The sequence below is a fragment of the Astyanax mexicanus genome, chromosome 3, assembly GCF_023375975.1.
Source record: "Astyanax mexicanus isolate ESR-SI-001 chromosome 3, AstMex3_surface, whole genome shotgun sequence".
Taxonomy (NCBI): domain Eukaryota; kingdom Metazoa; phylum Chordata; class Actinopteri; order Characiformes; family Acestrorhamphidae; genus Astyanax; species Astyanax mexicanus.
Window position 1 is genome coordinate 50,208,652 of NC_064410.1, and position 20,198 is coordinate 50,228,849.

Below are 20,198 nucleotides of genomic sequence, written 5' to 3' on the forward strand. Positions count from 1 at the left end.
GCGCGCGCACTTCACAGCGGCAGCAGCACTGGGTGTAGGCTGGAGCGCGTGCGTGCTTGTGTGTGTATTTATTAGCTCGTGCTGAGAGCGCGAGCAGGGCCAGAGCCTGTCAGAAACAACAGTGAGCAGTTCGAGGCCTGACTGTCCTTTACTCACCTCCTCTAACTGGGAACTGTGGTCAGCAGCTCTCCACACGGATTCGACCCACCATCACCATCATCAGCTCGCGGTAAGACACAGTCTGGTTCATTGGCTTCAGTTTTAGTCGATGAAACTTTAGTTTTGACTTGAGAAGACCAGCTTGCTGAGCTAATGTGATGCCTAATATTACCTATTTTATCTGGAGATTATTTTTATGATGTATTTTGAGCTTTATAAGGTCGTGTTCTAGTCTGCTGTAGTGTTGTATCACGTTGTTACATTGTGTTAACTAAAGCTAATAACTTTAGGACTATAGAGTAAATGTTGGAGAGTAAATTGGAGGCTGAGGAGAGGATGGGCAACGTCACAGCTCCCCACCCGTTTTCACACAAGCCCCGCCCTCAAACGCTATGATTGGCCGATAACTCACCCTTTCGGTTTGAGTGAGTGAATTGTCAGCCAATCGTATCTTAGAAGTGAGAAACTAACCCGAATCCAAGCACAGAATGGCGGGGCTTGGGGTAATTTAGGTGGGGAAAAAATAACAGCTGTCATGATAACATTTATTTTGGAAATAATTGCGATAAAACGATACTACTGTTTTATGACACAGATATAACGCTACAAATCAGCACAAATTATTTGTTCATGTCACATAAATACATTAAAAACACATAATTCAATTATCTTGACATATCATAATATTAAAACCAATGATGGCTGAAGACATCATTACAATAAAACGATATTAAACAATATTAAAACAATATTTTGAGACCATTTAATGCCACTGGATGCCACTCAGAAAAAAATATCCTAATCAGTATTAAAACCACTGATGGGCGAAGTCAATATATTGTCCCAAAAAAAAGCGTTAAACAATATTTTGACATTTAAAGACCATTTCATGCCACGGATATAATGATGAAATAATAGCTCTCTACAAAAAGCAATGAATTTTTAATTATCAAGAATATTCAGACATTCAAATTGGAATATAAACTGCCTTAAAACTTGTCCTAAATAAATAAAACATACTGTACCACTCAAAAGTCTGAACACCTATACATTCAATGTTTTTCTTTCTTTACTTATTTATTTAATTTATTTTCTACATTGTAGATGAATATTAAAGACAATAAAACAATAGAGGAACACATATATAACAAACAATTGCATGGCCTCTACAATCGTCTGATCGAAACTCAACTGAGATGGGTGATTTGGTGATTTGGGAAGAGCTGGAGCTTCACAGGCTGAAGGAAGCGCAGCAACTATTGTTCAGCACCTTCAGGAACTTCTTCAAGATGCTGAGAAGTCTATTCCAGCTTTAATGTCTTCAATATTACATTTTCAATGTAAATAATAATAATAAAAAAAAAGAAAACAAATTGAATGAGAAAAGGTGTGCCCAATCATTTGACTGGCACTGCATACGTAAAGCAGACACACCGGCTCATTCACTTTAATTGGCTGTTCCTGCTAGGCAAACACAATGGGTAGTATTGACGTCAGCAAAAAATAATTGAGCTTATGTGCATACCGTACATTGCATGATAAGTCAATAATGTAATTATCGTTACAGGCCTAATTAGCCAAAAATTCAAACCACCGATGACCAAAGTGAACTGCGTTGACTGTCTTGTCACAAAGGCACCTGTCTAGAGGTGGGATTTACATATTTACATATTTGCAAGCAAGTGAAGAGTGAATTCCGGGAGTTGTTGTGTTGTTACCAGGAAACAGAGTCTGAGCCACTTTATCAAAAACAAATCTGTGGGAATGGTCAGAGCATCTTTGGTTGTGTGGGATGATTCTGAGTAATGCAGTGGTCAGTACTTTTCAAAAGCGGTCGAAAGACAGACAACCAAAGACAGGTTCACACAGTGATAGCTCTTTTAAAGTTTATAAAGTCCATTCCTTTAAATAGTTACAGTAGTTTTAGCTGCACCAGGAGGGAGGCCTACACAATATGAGGTACTTTTTTAAAATATATGGATGATTGGTGTGTGTTTTCAGTATTATTCAGAACATTGTTAAAACAGCTGACTATGTGGGTCTCTTTATCATTAGTCTTAGCTGTAGTTACCACTTAAAAATGATGAGTTTCTTTGGTTTTACCAAATAGAAAACCTCTGGAATATAAACAAGAAAAAGATGGATAATCACAAGCAATTTTTGCACCAGGAGTGGCATAAAGTTATCCAAAAGCAGCGTGTAAGGCTGGTGGAGGAGAACATGCCAAGATGCATGGAAACTGTGATTAAAAACCAGGGTTATTCCACCAAATATTGATTTCTGAACTCTTAAATCTTTATGAATATGAACTTGTTCTCTTTACATTATTTGAGGTCTGAAAGCTCTGCATCTTTTTTGTTATTTCAGCCATTTCAAATTTTCTGCAAATAAATGCAAAATATTTTTATTTGGAATTTGGTATAAATGTTGTTTGTAGTTTATAGAATAAAACAACAATGTTCATTTTACTCAAACATAAACCTATAAATAGCAAAATCAGAGAAACTGATTCAGAAACTAAAGTGGTCCAGAGCTGTATTTCTGCTCTCCTGACTGGGTGGGTGATATGGTCCGGGGGGGTTATAAGTGGGTGGTTTATAAGAGCCATTGAGCTCTACTTTTCTTTTTAGAAACTGCAGCTGCTCGCGCTCCGCATGCGTCACGGTGCTGCCCGTTTGAGCAGGAGGCTCGAGACACGCCAAATATAGCGCGCGCCGGCAGAGGACGGCGAGGCAGGGACACTTACCGGCAGCGAGTGTTCACCAGCGGCCACTGGCAATGTCAGTGAGGCCACCTACCACCATTGAGCCCTGCAGGGAACAGGGCCACAGCCCGTCACCAGCTTCAGTAATTGTTTAATCTGGTTAAATGTTGCCTGTGACGTCAGAAGACCAAAATGTTAGAACAACCTCTAATGAACACTGATGAAGTTGTGGTATATTACATCATGTGTTCATGTTCATGTGAAAACCGACTTAATGAGGTATGGTAACCAAATACCAATGTCTGGTCGTAACCTTTATGTCCAACCTTAGTCCATGAAGTTCTAACATCATTAGATGTTAATATTTCCAACATCTAACATTTTCCAAACATCTCACACAAAAAAAGGTCACACACTCTAATATTTGGTTGGACCACCTTTAGTTTTGATTGCTGCACAAGTTCACTTAGGTATTGTTTCAATAAGCTTCTGCAGTGTCACAAGATTTATTTCAATCCAGTGTTGCATTCATTTTTCACCAAGATCTTGCAGCATTGATGATGGTAGAATCTGACCGCTGCACAAAGTCTTCTCCAGCACATCCCAAAGATTCTCAATGAGGTTAAGATCTGAACTCTGTGGTGAACAATCCATGTGTGAAAATGATGATCTCATGCTCCCTGAATCACTCTTTCACAATTCCAGCACCATGAATCCTGACATTGTCATCTTGGAATATACCTGTGACATCAGGGAAGAAAAAAACTAACCTGAACCTAAACCTGCAGACCAACTGCAGCATGTTCAATGTCTTAATGTCTACTTGATGTGGCATTCTAATATCTATTGATGTTAATATTTTGTTGGTGTTAAGTTTAAGTAAACTTAAGGAACCAACCTTAAATATTTAAGTCCAGCACCACATGCCAATGAAAACCAAGCCTAATGAGGTATGATAATCAGAATTAAACAGCTGGTGAATGTGATAACCTAAATCCAACATCATTAGACACTGAAATATTTAGCTAGTTTTCCATTGAGATGTCAGGTAACTAGATAATGTAATATATGTGTAACAAATGCCTCAGGCAACACGCCAAGGTAATGTTGATGCTCAGTTCAATCTTTATAAGGTATGGTGACTCAGTGTGCTATTCTAATATCATCACATAAGGATATGTTGTGGGTTTCAAATTGTGATGTTAGGTGACCCATATCCAACATGCAACTAATGTCTCACGCCAGCATAATATTGGTGTTAAATACTGACTTCATGAGGTATGGTGACCAAGACTCACAGGTAATCAATGTCATAATATTATTGTCCTCTCTAAATGACATTCTAACATAATTAGACTTTAATATTATGTTGGTTTCAAATTGTGGTGCCAGCTGACCAAAATCCAACATTTTCCAAATATCTCTTACCAGTGTATACCTGTATGGTATATAACCTTAATATCCACTTGATATTACATTCTAACAGTAATAGACATTGATAGTTTGTTGTTCCATTGTCTGCCTAACATTACACCACTAAATCTTGAGGATTTTATTCAAGCATCACATAAAACGTTTTCATGTTTAATAAGGTTTATAACTGAAAAGCATAATTGTAATAGAAAATATAAAAAAATATTGAAGTGAATCTGCTAATGCCAAAACATAACGAAAAAAATCATAAAATTGGCTCTTTCCTGAACTTCATTTTAAAATCATATATATCAAATATTTTCCTGAATACCAATCAAACAGTTAATTTCCTCCAAACCTTTAGTTTCATTATGTTTGTCTAGTTTTTACGTCTATTTTCAACCCTGCAGAATTTGGGTTGATTCCTGTTACTGATCTGAAATTATTAAGGGGAGTAGAAAGTGCACAGGCAGTGTCTCCAAGTGTCCTGTAGGAGATTACAAAGCCCTCAAATTTACAGAATGTAAATAAGTAATTTTACTGCAGAAAAAATGTTTTTGTATCACCTACTCCTGTAGCTCATATACAGGACAAGGCATTTTAAGGGGTTAAATTTCAGTCTCAAGTGGAGCTTAATGTCAACGCAACATTGTTTTTGACATAAGTTTGTTTTTTTATCTTCAATTAAAACTCATAAATTAAGTTGTTAAGTTAGTCCTATATCGTCTAACATCTGTCTGACATCGAGCTGAAGTACAGTGTGTGGTGGGATTTTTTTTTCTCTCTATCTCTCTCTCAGATCACAGCGCTGATGCCTGATCATGTCTTAGATAATGTCTCCGCTGTGCAGACGCTGAACAGCGAGGCCTCTCAGCCACCTGTTCACTTTCCAAGATAAGACCTTACAGATGATGTCAAGAGGAAAGTGCCAGAGAGACAGAAAGGGAACAGGAGAGAGAAAGAGAGTGAGAGAGAGAGAGAGAGAGAGACAGAGACAGAGAGAGAGGGGGTGAGAGAGAGAGAGGGGGGGGGTGGTGGCTAGCTCAGGGCTGGTGTTGTGAGGCCTGGGCAGTATGAGAGTTGTGTGAGCACTGAGGAAACAGTGGAGGTTAAAGCAGGGCACATTCTCCTCATGATGGTCTAGCTGGCATGATCACACAGCTCTGCTATCTGACACGCTACAAGACACACGCCTCAACAGGCTGTGTGGATTAGCTGTGTGCAAAGTGTACAATTCTAAATTTATAGGAGAACTTGAAACTTCTCAATGGTGGCCTAAATATCAGTGATATGGTGAGGGGGAGAGAAAGTGATTTAAACTATTGCACACTGTGACAAATGCAGACTACCTCCAAAACCAAGCATGCTTGCTTCTTCATATAAACTAGATATACTATCTGGCTTTGACGTAATGACACACCATGTTAATAGTTAGCAGTTAGTGTTTGTGTATGTGTAATGTATAAAAATGTACAATCAAAATTTGAGACCCACCTCAATGTAATGGAATAGCTGTTACATATTCTGCAAAAATGTGATAATGACTACCATATAAAATATATGCATCCATATTTGTCAACAAGTTTATATATCGTCCCTGTCCTATTAAAAACACAATTTTTAGTTTACTACATAATTTGAACAGACAAACTGTCCCAACACTGTGCTAAAATTTGTAGATGAACGGACCAATAGAAACTCTTCAAAATGACCTGAAATAAACTCTTTTTACATTGACTTCCATTAAAAGTTTACAAGGTTTTTTCTCTCTCCTGTAAAGTTGCTGTTTTTTAGATAAGTGTTTTTCATTGGACAGCGACGATATGCACTATACAGACGATATGCTATAGACACTTTATATAGAGGGACAGTATGGAATAGTGAATTCGGGTGTTTCATTCAGTTCCATTTAGAGCTTGGATTGGGACCAAAAAATCCTGCCCGACCCAACTCGCCCCATAAACTGTTTTTGTGAACCCGAGCCCGATTTATACAAGCCTTTTTAAGGAAGTAGAGTGTTAAAACTGAGCTTAAAAAAGGGATGTTTGAATGAGCAAAATCCATTCAGAAAGATGTAATTTAACACTGCAACACTGAAGAAGCATAGACCTGTTATTTAAGAAAAAAGTTTATTAGGACCAGTGCTCACTGCTCAGGTCCAGAGCTGAGTGATTATAACATTCTAACTTGTGCAACATTTTATTGAAAACACAGTTTGATTTGTTAATTTATGATATTGTAATTACCATGTCATTGCTCTATATAAAATAAAAATAGCATTAAAAACAGAGCCCTTTACAGCAGGTGAATAAACCCCACTAAACTCCAGCGTGGCACAGTAATAGGATGGCAAGACTGCAACAAGTAATTTCTGTTAATTGCGTTTTACAAAAAAAAAAGATCTTATATCATTATTTAAAAAATATATATTTTAGGCATTTTCAGTTTTGTGTGCTTTAATGTGCTAATGTTTTGACACACTGCTGTATCTATAAGCCAAGTCAAGTGTTTTCCTTCTAAAATCATTTGTAGATTATTTATGTATTAACTTATGTGTTTTTCTATTAGTTAGTTAGATATATAGTTATACATTGCAATAGATATACTGTTTAACAGGTTCCAAAACTTACAGTAAGATTCTTTAATATACAGCTACTACAGTGATGCAAGACTATTTATTGGTTATGCTGCTACTTCTACAACTTGATAAAGTAAACAGAATGCATGTGATCTCACCTGGAATTATTTTACAGCTCTCAGACAGGAACATTAAAGTACACCAGAGTAACGGAAGCCCATACACTGAACACGTACTGAAAGCATACCATGGAAATATGTAAATGATTAATGCATGCAAAATATTGTCTATAAATAGAGCTGAAATCACAATGATGTAACCTTTATCATGTAAAGGCTGAACAAATGTCCGTCTTTTTACAGTTCTGACATGGGAATGTGAAGATGTACAGCCATGCTCAATCAGAGGATGCATGAGATTTATGACCTGTGACTTTCACAACCTGTCTGTCTGGTGTGGAAAGTGAGGAGAAAACTTATTTCCCAGCGTCTATCATGAGCAGGGAGACGTCACCCACATGCTGTATCATGGAACCGACAGAGGAGGGTGGCCCTGAGTGCAGCCTGATGGAGCAGCAGGTGAGGAGAAGTTGTGCCCTTCTGCAGTGTCTCTTTCCAGTGTGGTCTTTCCTTGTCTTTATCCTGTTCTGATTATTTTCTCGTCTTTGTTTCCCTGTTGATTAGACATGTTCTTCTGCTGAACAACAGGACTCAGATGCTGACCATAGACAAGCTAAAAAGATACAGAAGGTAGGGGCTCCTCAGCTTTACACAGAAAACATGCAACAATAGTACACTGTTAGAGGGCTGAACACACTTGAAGGCGAACATCGTAATTACACTCTGTGGTAGAGCAGTCTGTAGAGTGTTAAAATAACGTTGAAGTTTTTCTAGTGCAGCGTGAACAGAATCTGCTGAGCAGTATAAGATTGAATCATCTGCATAAAGGTGTAATTTGCAGTCCAAGATAGAGGCGGCAAGTTTATTGTTAAAAATACAAAATAAAACTGGACCTAGGATTGAGCCCTGTGGGACTCCTTTTGTTATGGGCTGTAGGTCTGATTTATGGTAACCAAGAGACACACATTGTTTCCTGCCAGAAAGGTAATGCTGGGCCATAGTCTTTCTCTGAGTCTAGATATTTATTCAGAATAAAGGTTTCATACAGAACATACTTGAGCTGGTTATTCCCTAGAGTTTCTAAAATTATGGATAAACAAGACAGTTTTGAGACTGGTCTGTAATTATTTAGATCTGCCGCATCTCCTCCTTTATGCAGAGGAATAACATGAGTTTTTTTCCAGATACTGGGAATTCTGCAAGATAAAATAGAACGATTAAAAATGTATGTAATATGTACTAAAATAACTGGGGTTGCGAGACACAGAAGGTAGGGGTCCAGACCGTCCTCACCTATTGTTTTCCGAGAATTAATAGAAGAAAGAGCATTAGCCACTTTATATGGGGAGCGGGTCTGGAGAGTGAAGATATCGAGTTTCAGGGAAGCAGTAGTTGTAATGGTAGGCTGATCCACGGGCAGGTTTTAATCAGTGTTTTTAAATATCAGACCAGCTGCAACAAAGTGTACATTAAAAGCTTGGCAGAGTTCTTGCTGGTCAGCGATCAATTTTCAATCAATTTTATAAGCTAGAATTTTAGTTTGGATTTGTTGGGAGTTGTTTTTGAGGGGGTTTACTGCTGTACAGAAATCTTGTGGATTAGAGTAGCTAGTAATTTGGTTGAGGAAATAATCTGATTTGTCTTTTCTAATTGCAGAGGTGCATCTGTTTTTTAACAGATATATCTATCTTAAAGGTGAAAAATACCTTGTAGATTAAAAAAAATCACCAATTCCTGTTCAGTGTTCTGAAACAGTAGTCCATGATTTATCTACAATATCTGTTCTATAGGAGTGATATTGCACATACTCAAAATAAATTACTGCATACTATAGAAGAAGGTACAAAAGTCATATTACGCATATATAATTTTCCTAATTGTCAAAATGTAACCTTTTCTTTTTACAGAAAGAGCATGAATTATACAGAGTGATAGCAAGTGGTAAAACAGATGTCCTGTGCCGAATTGTTGTACACCATGGCACTCTCAGTCTATCACCATTGATTTAGGAAGAAACAATGAATAAGCAGGTGTCCCAATACTTTTGCTCATATAGGGTATGTAACATTTGTGGTTTATGTGCTGGTTAATAATTGTATTCTTGTGTTTCAGTCTAAAGGAAAACTGATTAGGAGTGTAGCTGTTTGCGAGGAGTCTTTACCCTCTGAATTCAACAGCAAGGTAACAACAAATGCAAAAATGTCTATGAACTTTCTGTCTTATTTATGGGTGTTATATACCGACTAAATATCCGACTAAATATTCAGACTCCAAACATCTGTTTTAGCTAGGCAGAATTGAACTTTTGAAGTTTAAAAAATAAATAAATAAATCACTAAATAATTCACAAACACACTTTGGCTGGTGTATTACATGATGGGTGAGAAAGGTACACTGTATGTCCAAATATTTGTGGACACCCCTTGTAAGAGAAAGATTGGTAATAGAATTGGACTGTGAGAGATAAACATGAATGGATTGGCACCATGCGTAATGCCAGGCATGAGCTACAGAAGTATATAACCCCAAGCACTGAGCTGTGGAGCAGTGGAACTGTGTTCTCTAGAATACAATACTGATACATTTTGGGTTGAGTTAGGATAATGGTGTGTGGTTTCTTTGTTTTTTAAACCATTGATTTGAAAAAAAAAAAAAAAATGTATAAACAGGTGCCCCAATATGTCTGTCCATATAGTGTTACTTGTGCAAATTTGCTTTAATGTCTGGTGTGTTTTGTAGGAGTCGGAGGTGGAAACTATTGCAACAGCTGAAAATGCTGGCAGCTTAGAATTGGATGAGGATGAACAAAGGAGACACAAGGAGGGCAGCACACGGAAAAAGCCCAGCTTATCCAAAGGTCTGTATGTACTATGGTGATTGTGTAAATGTAAGCAGGAGAGAGGGGAGAAAAGAAAATATGGTTATTCGTACATTATTATTATTAATAATAAAGTTTTGAACTGTGCAAGTAAATTGTGTTTGAATGTGTTTTAGAATCAAGTCTGGAATACACCGACTCCACAGGCATAGATCTGGAAGAGTTTCTGATCACTACTCTAAAGAGCAGCCCCAGGTAGTTATTCCATGTATCGGTGTGTGTCGGTGTGTGTGTGTGGGTCTGAACTGATGATCCCTTACTTTGCCATTTTGTGTGCTGTTTTATTGACTTGGTTTACTCTGACCTGCAGAGACAGACTGATGCTGCTGAAACTGGAGCAAGACATGACTGATTTTATGACAGACAACTGGTAGGACTGCGTGTGTGTGTTTGTGTGTGTGTATAGTTCTGTTTAGTAGATAAAATGAAGAAAAAATTAATATGGCTTCATGTTCGCAGCTCCTATAAGAAGTTCCCTCAGATGTCGTCCTATCACAGGATGCTGGTTCACAGAGTTGCGGCTTATTTTGGGCTGGAGCACAACGTGGATCACAGTGGAAAAGCTGTGATCATCAACAAAACCAGCAATTCCAGAATGTATGTGTCTGCTATTGTGTGTTTTGTTAGTGTATATAGTGTATAAGGTGTGTTATGTAATAATTTGGGTTTATATTCAGACCAGAGCAGCGATTTGCTGAGCATGTTCAGGAGGAAAAGGCTGAGGAGAGAAGGTCAATACTGAAGAGAGACAGCAGCCAGGAGAAAGAGGACATCCAGGTACTCACACTCCTCACACCATCTCATTTAAATCTGTCCTACAGACCATCCCTGGTTCTAGAGTATTTTTCAACTGGAAAAAGCTGATGCTGCCTTCATTGTTCATTGTTGGATGCACATGATAGGTTTCTTCAGTAAGTGAAGAACAGCATGTTAGGCTAATTATTTTGCCAGTAAAACTCTGCAGTACTTATGAAAGAAATTATGCATGCGTTCATATCTGATGTTTTCCGCTTTACAGTAGTTAATTGTGCAGGAACACAGTATACTACTGGGGATTTCACAGTATTTTTTTACAGTGTTTGGAACCACAGTGGGAAACCACTGATCTATACATACAGATATTCTGTAAGTTGTGAAGGTTAATGTGTCTGTGTGTTTTACTGTGTGTTGTAGCGGAGGGTGCCTTTACTGAAGGAACAGGCGAAGAGTAAGTCTCTTGAAGAGAGAGAGGAGGAGTATCAGAGAGCGAGAGAGCGAATCTTCTCTCAGGATGTGAGAACACTAACTTTACTACCACACAAATATACACACCTATACACACCTGTCTCACAGTTTCTGTCTTCTTTTACCTCCCCCTTCTGCTCTCTCTTCCAGTCATCCTGTGCTCCTAAAAGTGTTTACATTGAGACCAGGTAAACACTGCCCACTCACACCTGTGTGACTGTAACTGGGGTTGAAATGCTATAAATATCTCCTGCAATCATCACATTCTAATAATTAGCAAAACAAAAAATGTTTACACACATCACAATATTTTACACTGAAAGGGTTTATTAATCAGGTTTGTTTTAATATGCAATAAATGTGCTGGGCAGGGGGGCTGCAGGACCAGGATACAGACTTTTTGTCTGTAATTGCCACATTAAGCATCACTCCTCAATGTATTATGCTTATGATTTTTTATACTAATTTTATAGTATTTATTTAATCACTTACGGTAGTTAGAATATGTCTTGACACTAATAGTTGTATAATAACGGTAAGAGACATTTAAAACAGGTACCTAATGTTATCTTTCTGTGTCTGCAGAGTCTCAGAGGACTGCTATAATTTGCACAGTGAGACTCAAAGAAAAAGACAGCTTTTCAGGTTAGTACTGTAAAACTGAAACTGCAGATTGCAGTATTAGATTTTTTGTGTAAATAGATTTACTTCAAAGGTTTGTGTTTTAGGGTTGTTTGACATGAAATATGACTGAAAATACTGTATGTACTGAATTAACATATGGTTAAATATACTGAATTATTATATGTCTGAACATACTGAATATACTAATTAAAAATATAATGAATTGAAATATGGCTGAATATAATTAATATACTTAATTGAAATATGGCCGAATATAATTAATATACTTAATTAAAATATGGCTATATATAATTAATATAATGTTTTAAAATATGGCTGAATTTAATTAATATACTGAATTGAAATATGGCTAAATATAATGAATATACTGAACTGAAATATGTCTGAAGTATACACTGAATTAATATATGGCTGAATATATTGAATATAGTAAATTCATTTTTTTCTGAAATATACTGAGTGCATTGAAATATTGCTGAATGAACTGAATTAAAATATGACTGAATATAGTGAATTGAAATATGGCTAAATGAACTGAATTAAAATATGTCTAAAAATACTGAATTAACATATGACTGAATATAGTGAATTGAAATATGGCTGAATATTCTAAATTGACAGATAAAGGTAAAGTGTGCTATCTGACAGTGTAGAGTAGCTCATTCTGTGTTTTGTTTACAGTAAAACGAAGGATGGGTCTGGGCGGCTGTCAGGCAGCATGCAGAGCAGTTTTGAACAGGAGTGTTACTGGAGTGACTGCCGACCCTGGAGCAGCACAGACTCCGACAGCTCCACATGGACCTCCAAACCCCTGCACTCGCGCTCAGACAGCAGCTCCAAGCTTTACAAACCAGGTAGATTTGACACAATGCTGCTCTCTGTCCTCTCCAGAATGTGTATAAATGCATTATTGTTTTTATTTCCTGTTTCAAACACGTCATTAGTCATTTCCTGATATCATGCTGCTAGTAACCACAGCCGACAGTAAACAAACATAAATCAGTCTGACTTCATCTGACTTTTTATTAAAATATTTATTAATACTGTTTTACACTGACATTAAAATAAAATCACTGATACTAATACTGAAAACGTATTAAAAGTAAACCTTTTCCCACCATTATTTTACTTGCAAGATACTTGTGGAACTAAAGGAGCTCATTGGCCCTACAGGCTATTGAGGCTATTTACCTGTATGTCTTGGTAAATGAGGAAATGTTTATGTAATAATGTTTATTAAGATAGCTGCATGGTTTTAGATATATTTAAAGATCCCTTCTACTAGGAATGCACATTTAAAAAAAATAAAATACAGAAATAAATTCATGAGATATCTAGAGATATATTAATGCACTCATGTATCATGTATCCAGGATTGGAGTAAAATAAATTATATTGGGTAGATATTATACAATATCTTACAATACTAAGTAGCTTTGGGTAAAATAATTGCAAGTATTTACAGTATGTTATGCTTTATCACAGACCATTAGCTGATCCCTTTAACTCTATTTTGTTCCTGCTCCAGTGTCAGAGGCAGGGGCTACCAGTGGTCCTCTATCAGCAGCTCCAGCAAGTAACAGCCCTGCTTATATCATTGTGCCCCCAGAATCCTCCATACTTCCTGGCAGTATTCTAATTAACCCACACACAGGTAAATAGACAAACACATACACAAAGACATATATATTACACACGCGATTATACAGTAAATAACAGCATATCGGTTTACTCTAAGTGTGTGTGTCTGATATTTTAGGACAGCCATATCTGAATCCTGATGGAACGCCAGCTGTTTACAATCCACCAGCGAATCAGCAGCCAATGAGTAATCAACTTAACACAATGCAGCCACAAGCCCCACCCCCTCTACACCAGCAGCAGCAGCCGATGACGACTCATGGTGTTCCACAAGTAGGAAGAGCTTCTTAGGATATGTTCACATTACCAGGCTGAAGTGACTCAAATCTGTTTTTTTGCTGTATGTGGCTCAGATCTGATTTTTTCATGGCTGTGTAAATGAGCCAAATCATATAAAACACTTTTATATGTGGCCCTAAATCGGATATGTACCCAAACATCTCTTGGTGCAGCTGTGCAGCTATTGCTGCAAAAACAGCAAAAGCAAACCGCCTGGCATTTTTCCTCCTCCTCGACTTGAGCATGTACTTCAGACCAGCTGTTTACTGTTTCTCCACTCCAGCAAAAGATGCTCCACATATGATCTGCTAACACATCCATCCATTATAAAGCTACGAGTCGTCTCTCAAATATGAGTTTTTTTGCTGTTGATGAAAAAGGCGATGTTTAAACACGTTCAGGGACAGATTTGTTCATATTACACACAGATACAGATCACTTACATTTGTAAATGTAAACTGTCTGATCTGAGCAAAAAATCGGATTTGAGCAATGTGGCTTGTAATGTGAGCGTAACCTTAAATACTGTTTGCTGGTCCAACTGTGAAACAGATTTCTTAACATAAACTTAAGTTTAGAATACAGAATAATACAGAAGAATGTCATTAAACTGATTAATAGACAAATATTGCTCTATTTTTTTTGTGAGACCACAGAAAACATTTATCCATCAATCTAATCCATCAGCTAGCTTTGTCATTCATTTGAATAAGCAAATCAACGAGCTCAACCTAAATATGTAATGGTTTACACCTTAAATTTGCAATAGGGAAGATAAAAACAAAATCCAGCAAATGGCCCCAAAGCAGTACCACTGCAGGCTCCTGGAAAAATGAGGTCCACAGGTTGACAACCACTGTTGTAAATTATTTGTTAAATTACTGCTACACTGTTATATTCTCTGATTGATTTGAAAATGATCAAAAATGTGTGTATCTGTGTACATCAGTAAGTCCTGAGTTCTGTGTCTGTCAATATATATTGTTTGCACATTAACACAAATACATGTTTTCCCCTTGTGTCATTTTGACACAATCATAATAAACTGTGTATTTGGGAGGAAAGGTTAAATGTGTGGGCTGTTTAGCTGCTGGGTGTTTTTGTTGGCCAGTTAAAGTGTCTGTTTAGAAGATCAGATCACTCTAAGATTTCCATATTAGCCACAAGCACTACGCTAAACTCACTGTGCTGTGATCAGTCTCTGCTGTTCACCTGAATTTGTGAAACAAAGGTGTTTCTTAATATTCTGCACCAACTACAAAAAAGTGAGTCTCCTGTGTGAACCTAGACACTAAAGCTATATAAATAGAATGTGCTCATTAGTAGAAAACACAAAAGACTTTGCTACAGGTATCAGTGTCAGCACTCACTGTAGAATCTTAAATTAGGAATGACTCCTGGAGTGACAAAGACATTCTCATTGTTGTGCAAAATAGTCTGGTTAAGCATTGTTACAATTTCTTAATGAACCTACCACTGATATTATATTATAGATTATAATTGTTACATTAATTTCATTATTTATTTCCAATTCAAGAATTGCTTTGCTTCACCTGTACTGTTTTAAAGATGCAGTTTTTGTTCTGACAAAATATAAATATAAATTTCTCTGTATTTCTCTACAGTACTCTACTGTAACGTACCTTCCACCACAGCAGATGTTAAACCCCTCACAGCTCCACCCACCAGAACAGTGTGTAAGTATGCTTATGTTTCCTTCTGCTTATTTTAAATACTATTTTTTATATTGTGTATATATATATATATATATATATATATATATATATATATATATATATATATATATATATATATATATATATATTTTTTTTTTTTTTTTTTTTTTTTTTTTACACAATACGTACAACCATATATAGACACCCTTTCTAATTAATGGATTCAGCCACTTTACGTGTCCATTTTTGACAGATATTCAGTTGGAGACACATAGCTGTCATTATAATATAATCCTCAGCCATTGTAAGTGTCTTAGCTGAAGCTAAGACATTGATTTTAGCCAGTCTCACTCTTCAGTTCTTCATCTCTTCTCTGTTGTAGGTGAGGATGAGTCTGTGAGACAGTGACCTTTATCATGTAGAAAAGAGTGAAGTGCAGTTATTTATGTGGGATGTTAAAATAGTTTTATATTTCAATTCCAATGTCTGAATATTCTCAAATGTAAAAAGTTAATTTCTGGGATAATATACAGTTAAATAACAGTTTTCATGACAGGCCTGTAGAAAAGTATTGTTAATACAGTACAGTAAACAGTACAGTATAAAATATAGAGAGAGAGTAAAACAGACTGCTGGTTTTTTTCTCCACAGAGGGAGGATCTTTCATCTCAGTTCAGTCACATGACACTGAACCACCAGTCGTCAGCTGAGTCCTTAGATCCTCCTGCCTGTTACCTACAGGGAGCACACAGCTATGCACAACCCCAGCACAGTTATGCTGCACCGTTTCCTGTAGACAGCTACCTAAACTCAGGAATGGCTTTGGCCCCTCCTACAGCCCCGCCCCTGCAAACCTGCAGCCAGCAGAACACTCAGGTTCTTATCATAAGTGACTGCCATTTGGTTATGGATATCTTCACTGATATTATCTTATCTGATCTTAAAACTTCAATGAGTTGATATACAGTTAACTAGTAAGATATTTTTTTGTTTTATTAATTTTTGTTTTCCTCCTTCTCTAAGGCCTCAGTGTACAGTTACCCAGCTCAGTGTCCCAACTCACTGCAACAGTATGGACCAGCCAGTTACAGCACACAGACAGGTAAACACATCACTGCTTTGTGAAATCTCATTAATATACAATGCCTGGCCAAAAAAAAAGTCACACACTCCAATATTTTGGTGGACAGCCTTTGATAGCTTTGATTGCTTTATGGCATTGTTTCAATAAGCCTCTGCAATGTCACAGGCTTTTTTTTCAAACCAGTGTTGCATTCATTATTCACCAAGTTCTTGCAGCATTGATGATGGTAGATTCTGACCGCTGCACAAAGCAGCGCTTCTCCAGCACATCCCAAAGATTCTTAATGGGGTTAAGATCTGGACTCTGTGGTGAACAATCCATGTGTAAAAAAAAAAAAGATGATGATCTTATCCTCCCTGAATCACTCTTTCACAATTCAAGCACCATGAATCCTGACATTGTCATCTTGGAATATACCTGTGACATCAGGGAAGAAAAAATCCATTGATGGAATAACCTGGTCTATATTCAGTATATTCAGGTAGTCAGCTGACCTCATTCTTTCAGCACATACTGTTGCTGAACCTAAACCTGACCAACTGCAGCATCAACCCCAGATCATTTATTTAGTTAAAACCAAGTGGAGACTTTTTTCTGCCAGGCAGTGTATGTTGAGTTGAACAGTTTAATCTCAAAAATATAAACTTGAACACAACTGAGTGTTTTGCTAATCAGCCATACTATTAATACCACCTCTTTCTTTCTGGACTCATTGTCTATTTTATCATCTCAACTCACAATTAAGGAGCTTTTGTAGTTATAAACTGGTGCCAACAATCAGTGTGTAAATTAATTGAGGTATTACCTCAAGAGACTTCATAAACATATCCTGCAGGTCAGGGTAGCGTTATTAGAGTCTATGAGACATGGCAGAATCTTAGGACACAATACTGTTTCCTGGCCCATGACATTTGGCATGTCAGTGTGTAACTACAGACTGTTCATCAGCTTCTCTGCATACTTTTTTTTTTACACTATTTTACACGTTTTTTACAACTATCACCCTGTTCTTCAATGGATAGTTTCCTTCAGGACCACCACAGAGCAGCTTTTATTTGGGTGGTGGTTCATTCTCTGCACTGCAGTAATGGTGACATGGTGGAGGTGTGTTGATTAAATGGACAATATGTGTAGAAACAAGGGTGTGTGTTAATATTATAGCTAATCAGTGTATAAATAGTTACTGTCCTGTTGGAACATCTAATTGTGTCACAGTTTGAACTATTAATACTAAACTATTACTATACACTGTTACGCTTAAGGATTCTGAAGCAGAATTTCTTATTCAATATTCCATCCACTTTGTGCAGTTTACCAGTTTTTCTGTAAACAGCAGCAGAGAATGATGCTTCCACCACCATGCTTAACAGGTGTTACAATGTTCTTGAGGTTTAATGCCTCGCCTTAATATAGTGTATCATTTTGTGTTTGTATCATTCTACCCTAGAAAGAACAATAAAAAAAAGTATAGTGCTATGAAAAATATTACCCACAACTGTGTATTTATATATATTAGCTGTCAAAAAGCATCACATTTTCATTATCACCCAACTTTAAAACAAAGGTAGGCTGAACTCATGAAGACTCTGGTCTTTTAAATCAGGAATTTTAGTGAAAGAAATTCACCAACCAGAGCAGGGACCACTGCTCACTTTAGTGATAAGCATGAACAGAGCATCTGTTACTGTTTATCTGCACAATCTATAACTTTACCTGTGCTTTCTTCTAGGATATCCTCCTCTCTTACCCAATCAGCAACAAGCTTACTCAAGCATGGTGGGAACTCAGGTGCTACCCCAAACTCAGCAAAGCATCATGGGTACCTACCCTTCCTCCTCCTCTTATCAGGTAATTGTACACATACAAGTGCATCTCAGAAATTTTGAATATCACTGAACAAAATTACTTTATTTCAGTAATTAAGTTAAACATGTGAAACGCACAGATGTATTACACACAGAGTGATATATAGCATTTATTTCTTTTACTGTTGATGACTGAACACACTAAGAAAATTAAGTACAGATTTGAGTACAAAGCTTGTCGCTGGGGCTGTACCTCTTATTGAGGTACAAAAAAGTACCTTTCAGTGAAAGTCCTTTTTTGTACCCACATTTTTGTGCCAGTAAAGATTATAAAGATTATAAACATTATCATCAACTAAATATGTGTCAAGAACTTGATGATCCAAAATTGTCTGGCTTTCAAATTAAAAATGTGCAATTCAAATATATATAATTTATTTGTACAGTGATACAGAATACTGACTGTACCCTTTGGCTGGTTAAATGGTACAAATCTGTACTTATTGCTGTTAGGAATGACTTTGTATTTCAAAGGGAACAAATCTGACCCTGTAAAGACCAATATTGTACCTTTGAGGGTAAAATTATAAAGAATGTACCTTTGAGTACAAAAAAGTACTCATATCGTACCTCTGTTTTTTAGAGTGAATGAAACCCCCCAAAAAAACTCAGAAAATTTGAATGTTCTATAAGACTAATTGGTGCTTTTGGCAGTGTGGACAGTGTGCCAAGTCCGGCTGGAAAATGAAATCCACATCTCCATAAAAGTTGTCAGCAGAGGGAAGCATGACGTGCTGTAAGATTTTCTGGGAAAACACTGCACTGACTTTAGACTTGATAAAACACAGTGGATCAACACCAGCAGAGACATGGCTCTCCAAACCATCACTGATCATCAGTAAATTTTACATTTCATCTGGAAATTAAGGGAGCAGAGTCTGGAGGAAGAGTGGAGAGACACACAGTACAAGCTGCATGAGGCCTAGTGTGAAGTTTCTACAATCAGTGATGGTTTGGAGAACCATGTCATCTGCTGGTGTTGGTCATAGCCATTAGTAATAATCCATTAATAGTAAAAGAAATAAACGATTAAAATAGATCACTGTGTGTAATACATTTATATATGAGTTTCACCTTTAGAACTGAATTAGTGAAATAAAGTCACTTTTTAATAATATTAAATTTTTGTTAGATGCACTAGTATTTCAGCTTGTAATAGTAACTACTGCGGGACCACCACCCGTTGTTACATAACTGTGACTGTGTTATGTCTTTTATTGTTTTGAAGATGGCACCCCAGCTCCAGCCATACTCTACAATGCTGGTGCCCAGGCAGGGTGGGCAGTCTCAGAGTGCAGCGCCGCCAGCTGGAGTATCGGTGTATTGCAACACTCTGCCTCCTTCACCACCCCCACCAGTCAGCAGCCTGGCAGTCACCTGCCAATCAAGCAACTGCAGAAACGCATGTAATAGAAACCAGAACCAGTGCTGGTACTAACACAAATACACACACACACTCGCACATACCTGCACAGTGTGCCACACTGACTTGAATTACATGCACAGATACGGACATATGAATAAATACAAACCAGAGAGACTCACTGTTTACTACTCTTTAGTACACCAACCAAAAATAGACAGTAGTGTTTCAGGGTAGACCACCCACAGTCTAGTAGCATCAAACTACCTACCTGCCACACCTACCACATCACCAGGACAGTCCAGACACACCCAACCTTTTCTACACATGTGCCATTTTAATTACAACATGTTTATTTGTGACTTTTTTTTACATGCACTGATGTACTGTATATTCTATAATGTTGTGCCAGAATTGCTGTGATTCTCTTCAGGTTATATTTGATATTATAGTAATATGTGTTTTAAAGCTATATAATAAAAGTTATAACATATCCTGTATTGATGTGATTGTTAATTTAATCCATAAATAAAATATATAAGATAAGAATGTTTGCCCTCAATTTAGCCT

The 20,198-nt window shown here is 37.1% G+C and overlaps 1 protein-coding gene across 2 annotated transcripts; it reads left to right on the top strand.

Annotated features, from left to right (window-relative positions):
- On the top strand, window positions 1-20,177 carry arpp21 (cAMP-regulated phosphoprotein, 21). Of its 2 annotated transcripts, none has more exons than XM_022683284.2 (20): window positions 1-229; window positions 7,357-7,432; window positions 7,538-7,603; window positions 9,086-9,154; window positions 9,713-9,830; window positions 9,968-10,046; window positions 10,162-10,221; window positions 10,311-10,448; window positions 10,529-10,628; window positions 11,025-11,123; window positions 11,226-11,263; window positions 11,661-11,720; window positions 12,402-12,574; window positions 13,249-13,374; window positions 13,480-13,634; window positions 15,266-15,337; window positions 15,968-16,192; window positions 16,340-16,418; window positions 18,130-18,248; window positions 19,494-20,177. In XM_022683284.2, the coding sequence occupies exons 2-20, from the start codon at window positions 7,382-7,384 to the stop codon at window positions 19,701-19,703; spliced, it is 2,037 nt and encodes a 678-aa protein (XP_022539005.2). In that variant the 5' UTR covers window positions 1-229; window positions 7,357-7,381; the 3' UTR covers window positions 19,704-20,177. The 2 variants fall into 2 exon arrangements, with proteins under 2 accessions (XP_022539005.2, XP_022539004.2); XM_022683283.2 differs by having other exon boundaries at window positions 2-229; window positions 7,217-7,432.
- Window positions 20,178-20,198: the final 21 nt, after the last annotated feature.

What these genes read in the sequence shown, in the direction of transcription:
- arpp21 (XM_022683283.2), top strand. Translation starts at nt 7,349, where the DNA reads ATGAGCAGGGAGACGTCACCCACATGCTGTATCATGGAACCGACAGAG. An exon ending in AGTGTTTACATTGAGACCAG is followed by an intron (nt 11,264 to 11,660) that starts GTAAACACTGCC and finishes CTGTGTCTGCAG; the next exon opens with AGTCTCAGAGGACTGCTATA. An exon ending in CAGTTACAGCACACAGACAG is followed by an intron (nt 16,419 to 18,129) that starts GTAAACACATCA and finishes GCTTTCTTCTAG; the next exon opens with GATATCCTCCTCTCTTACCC.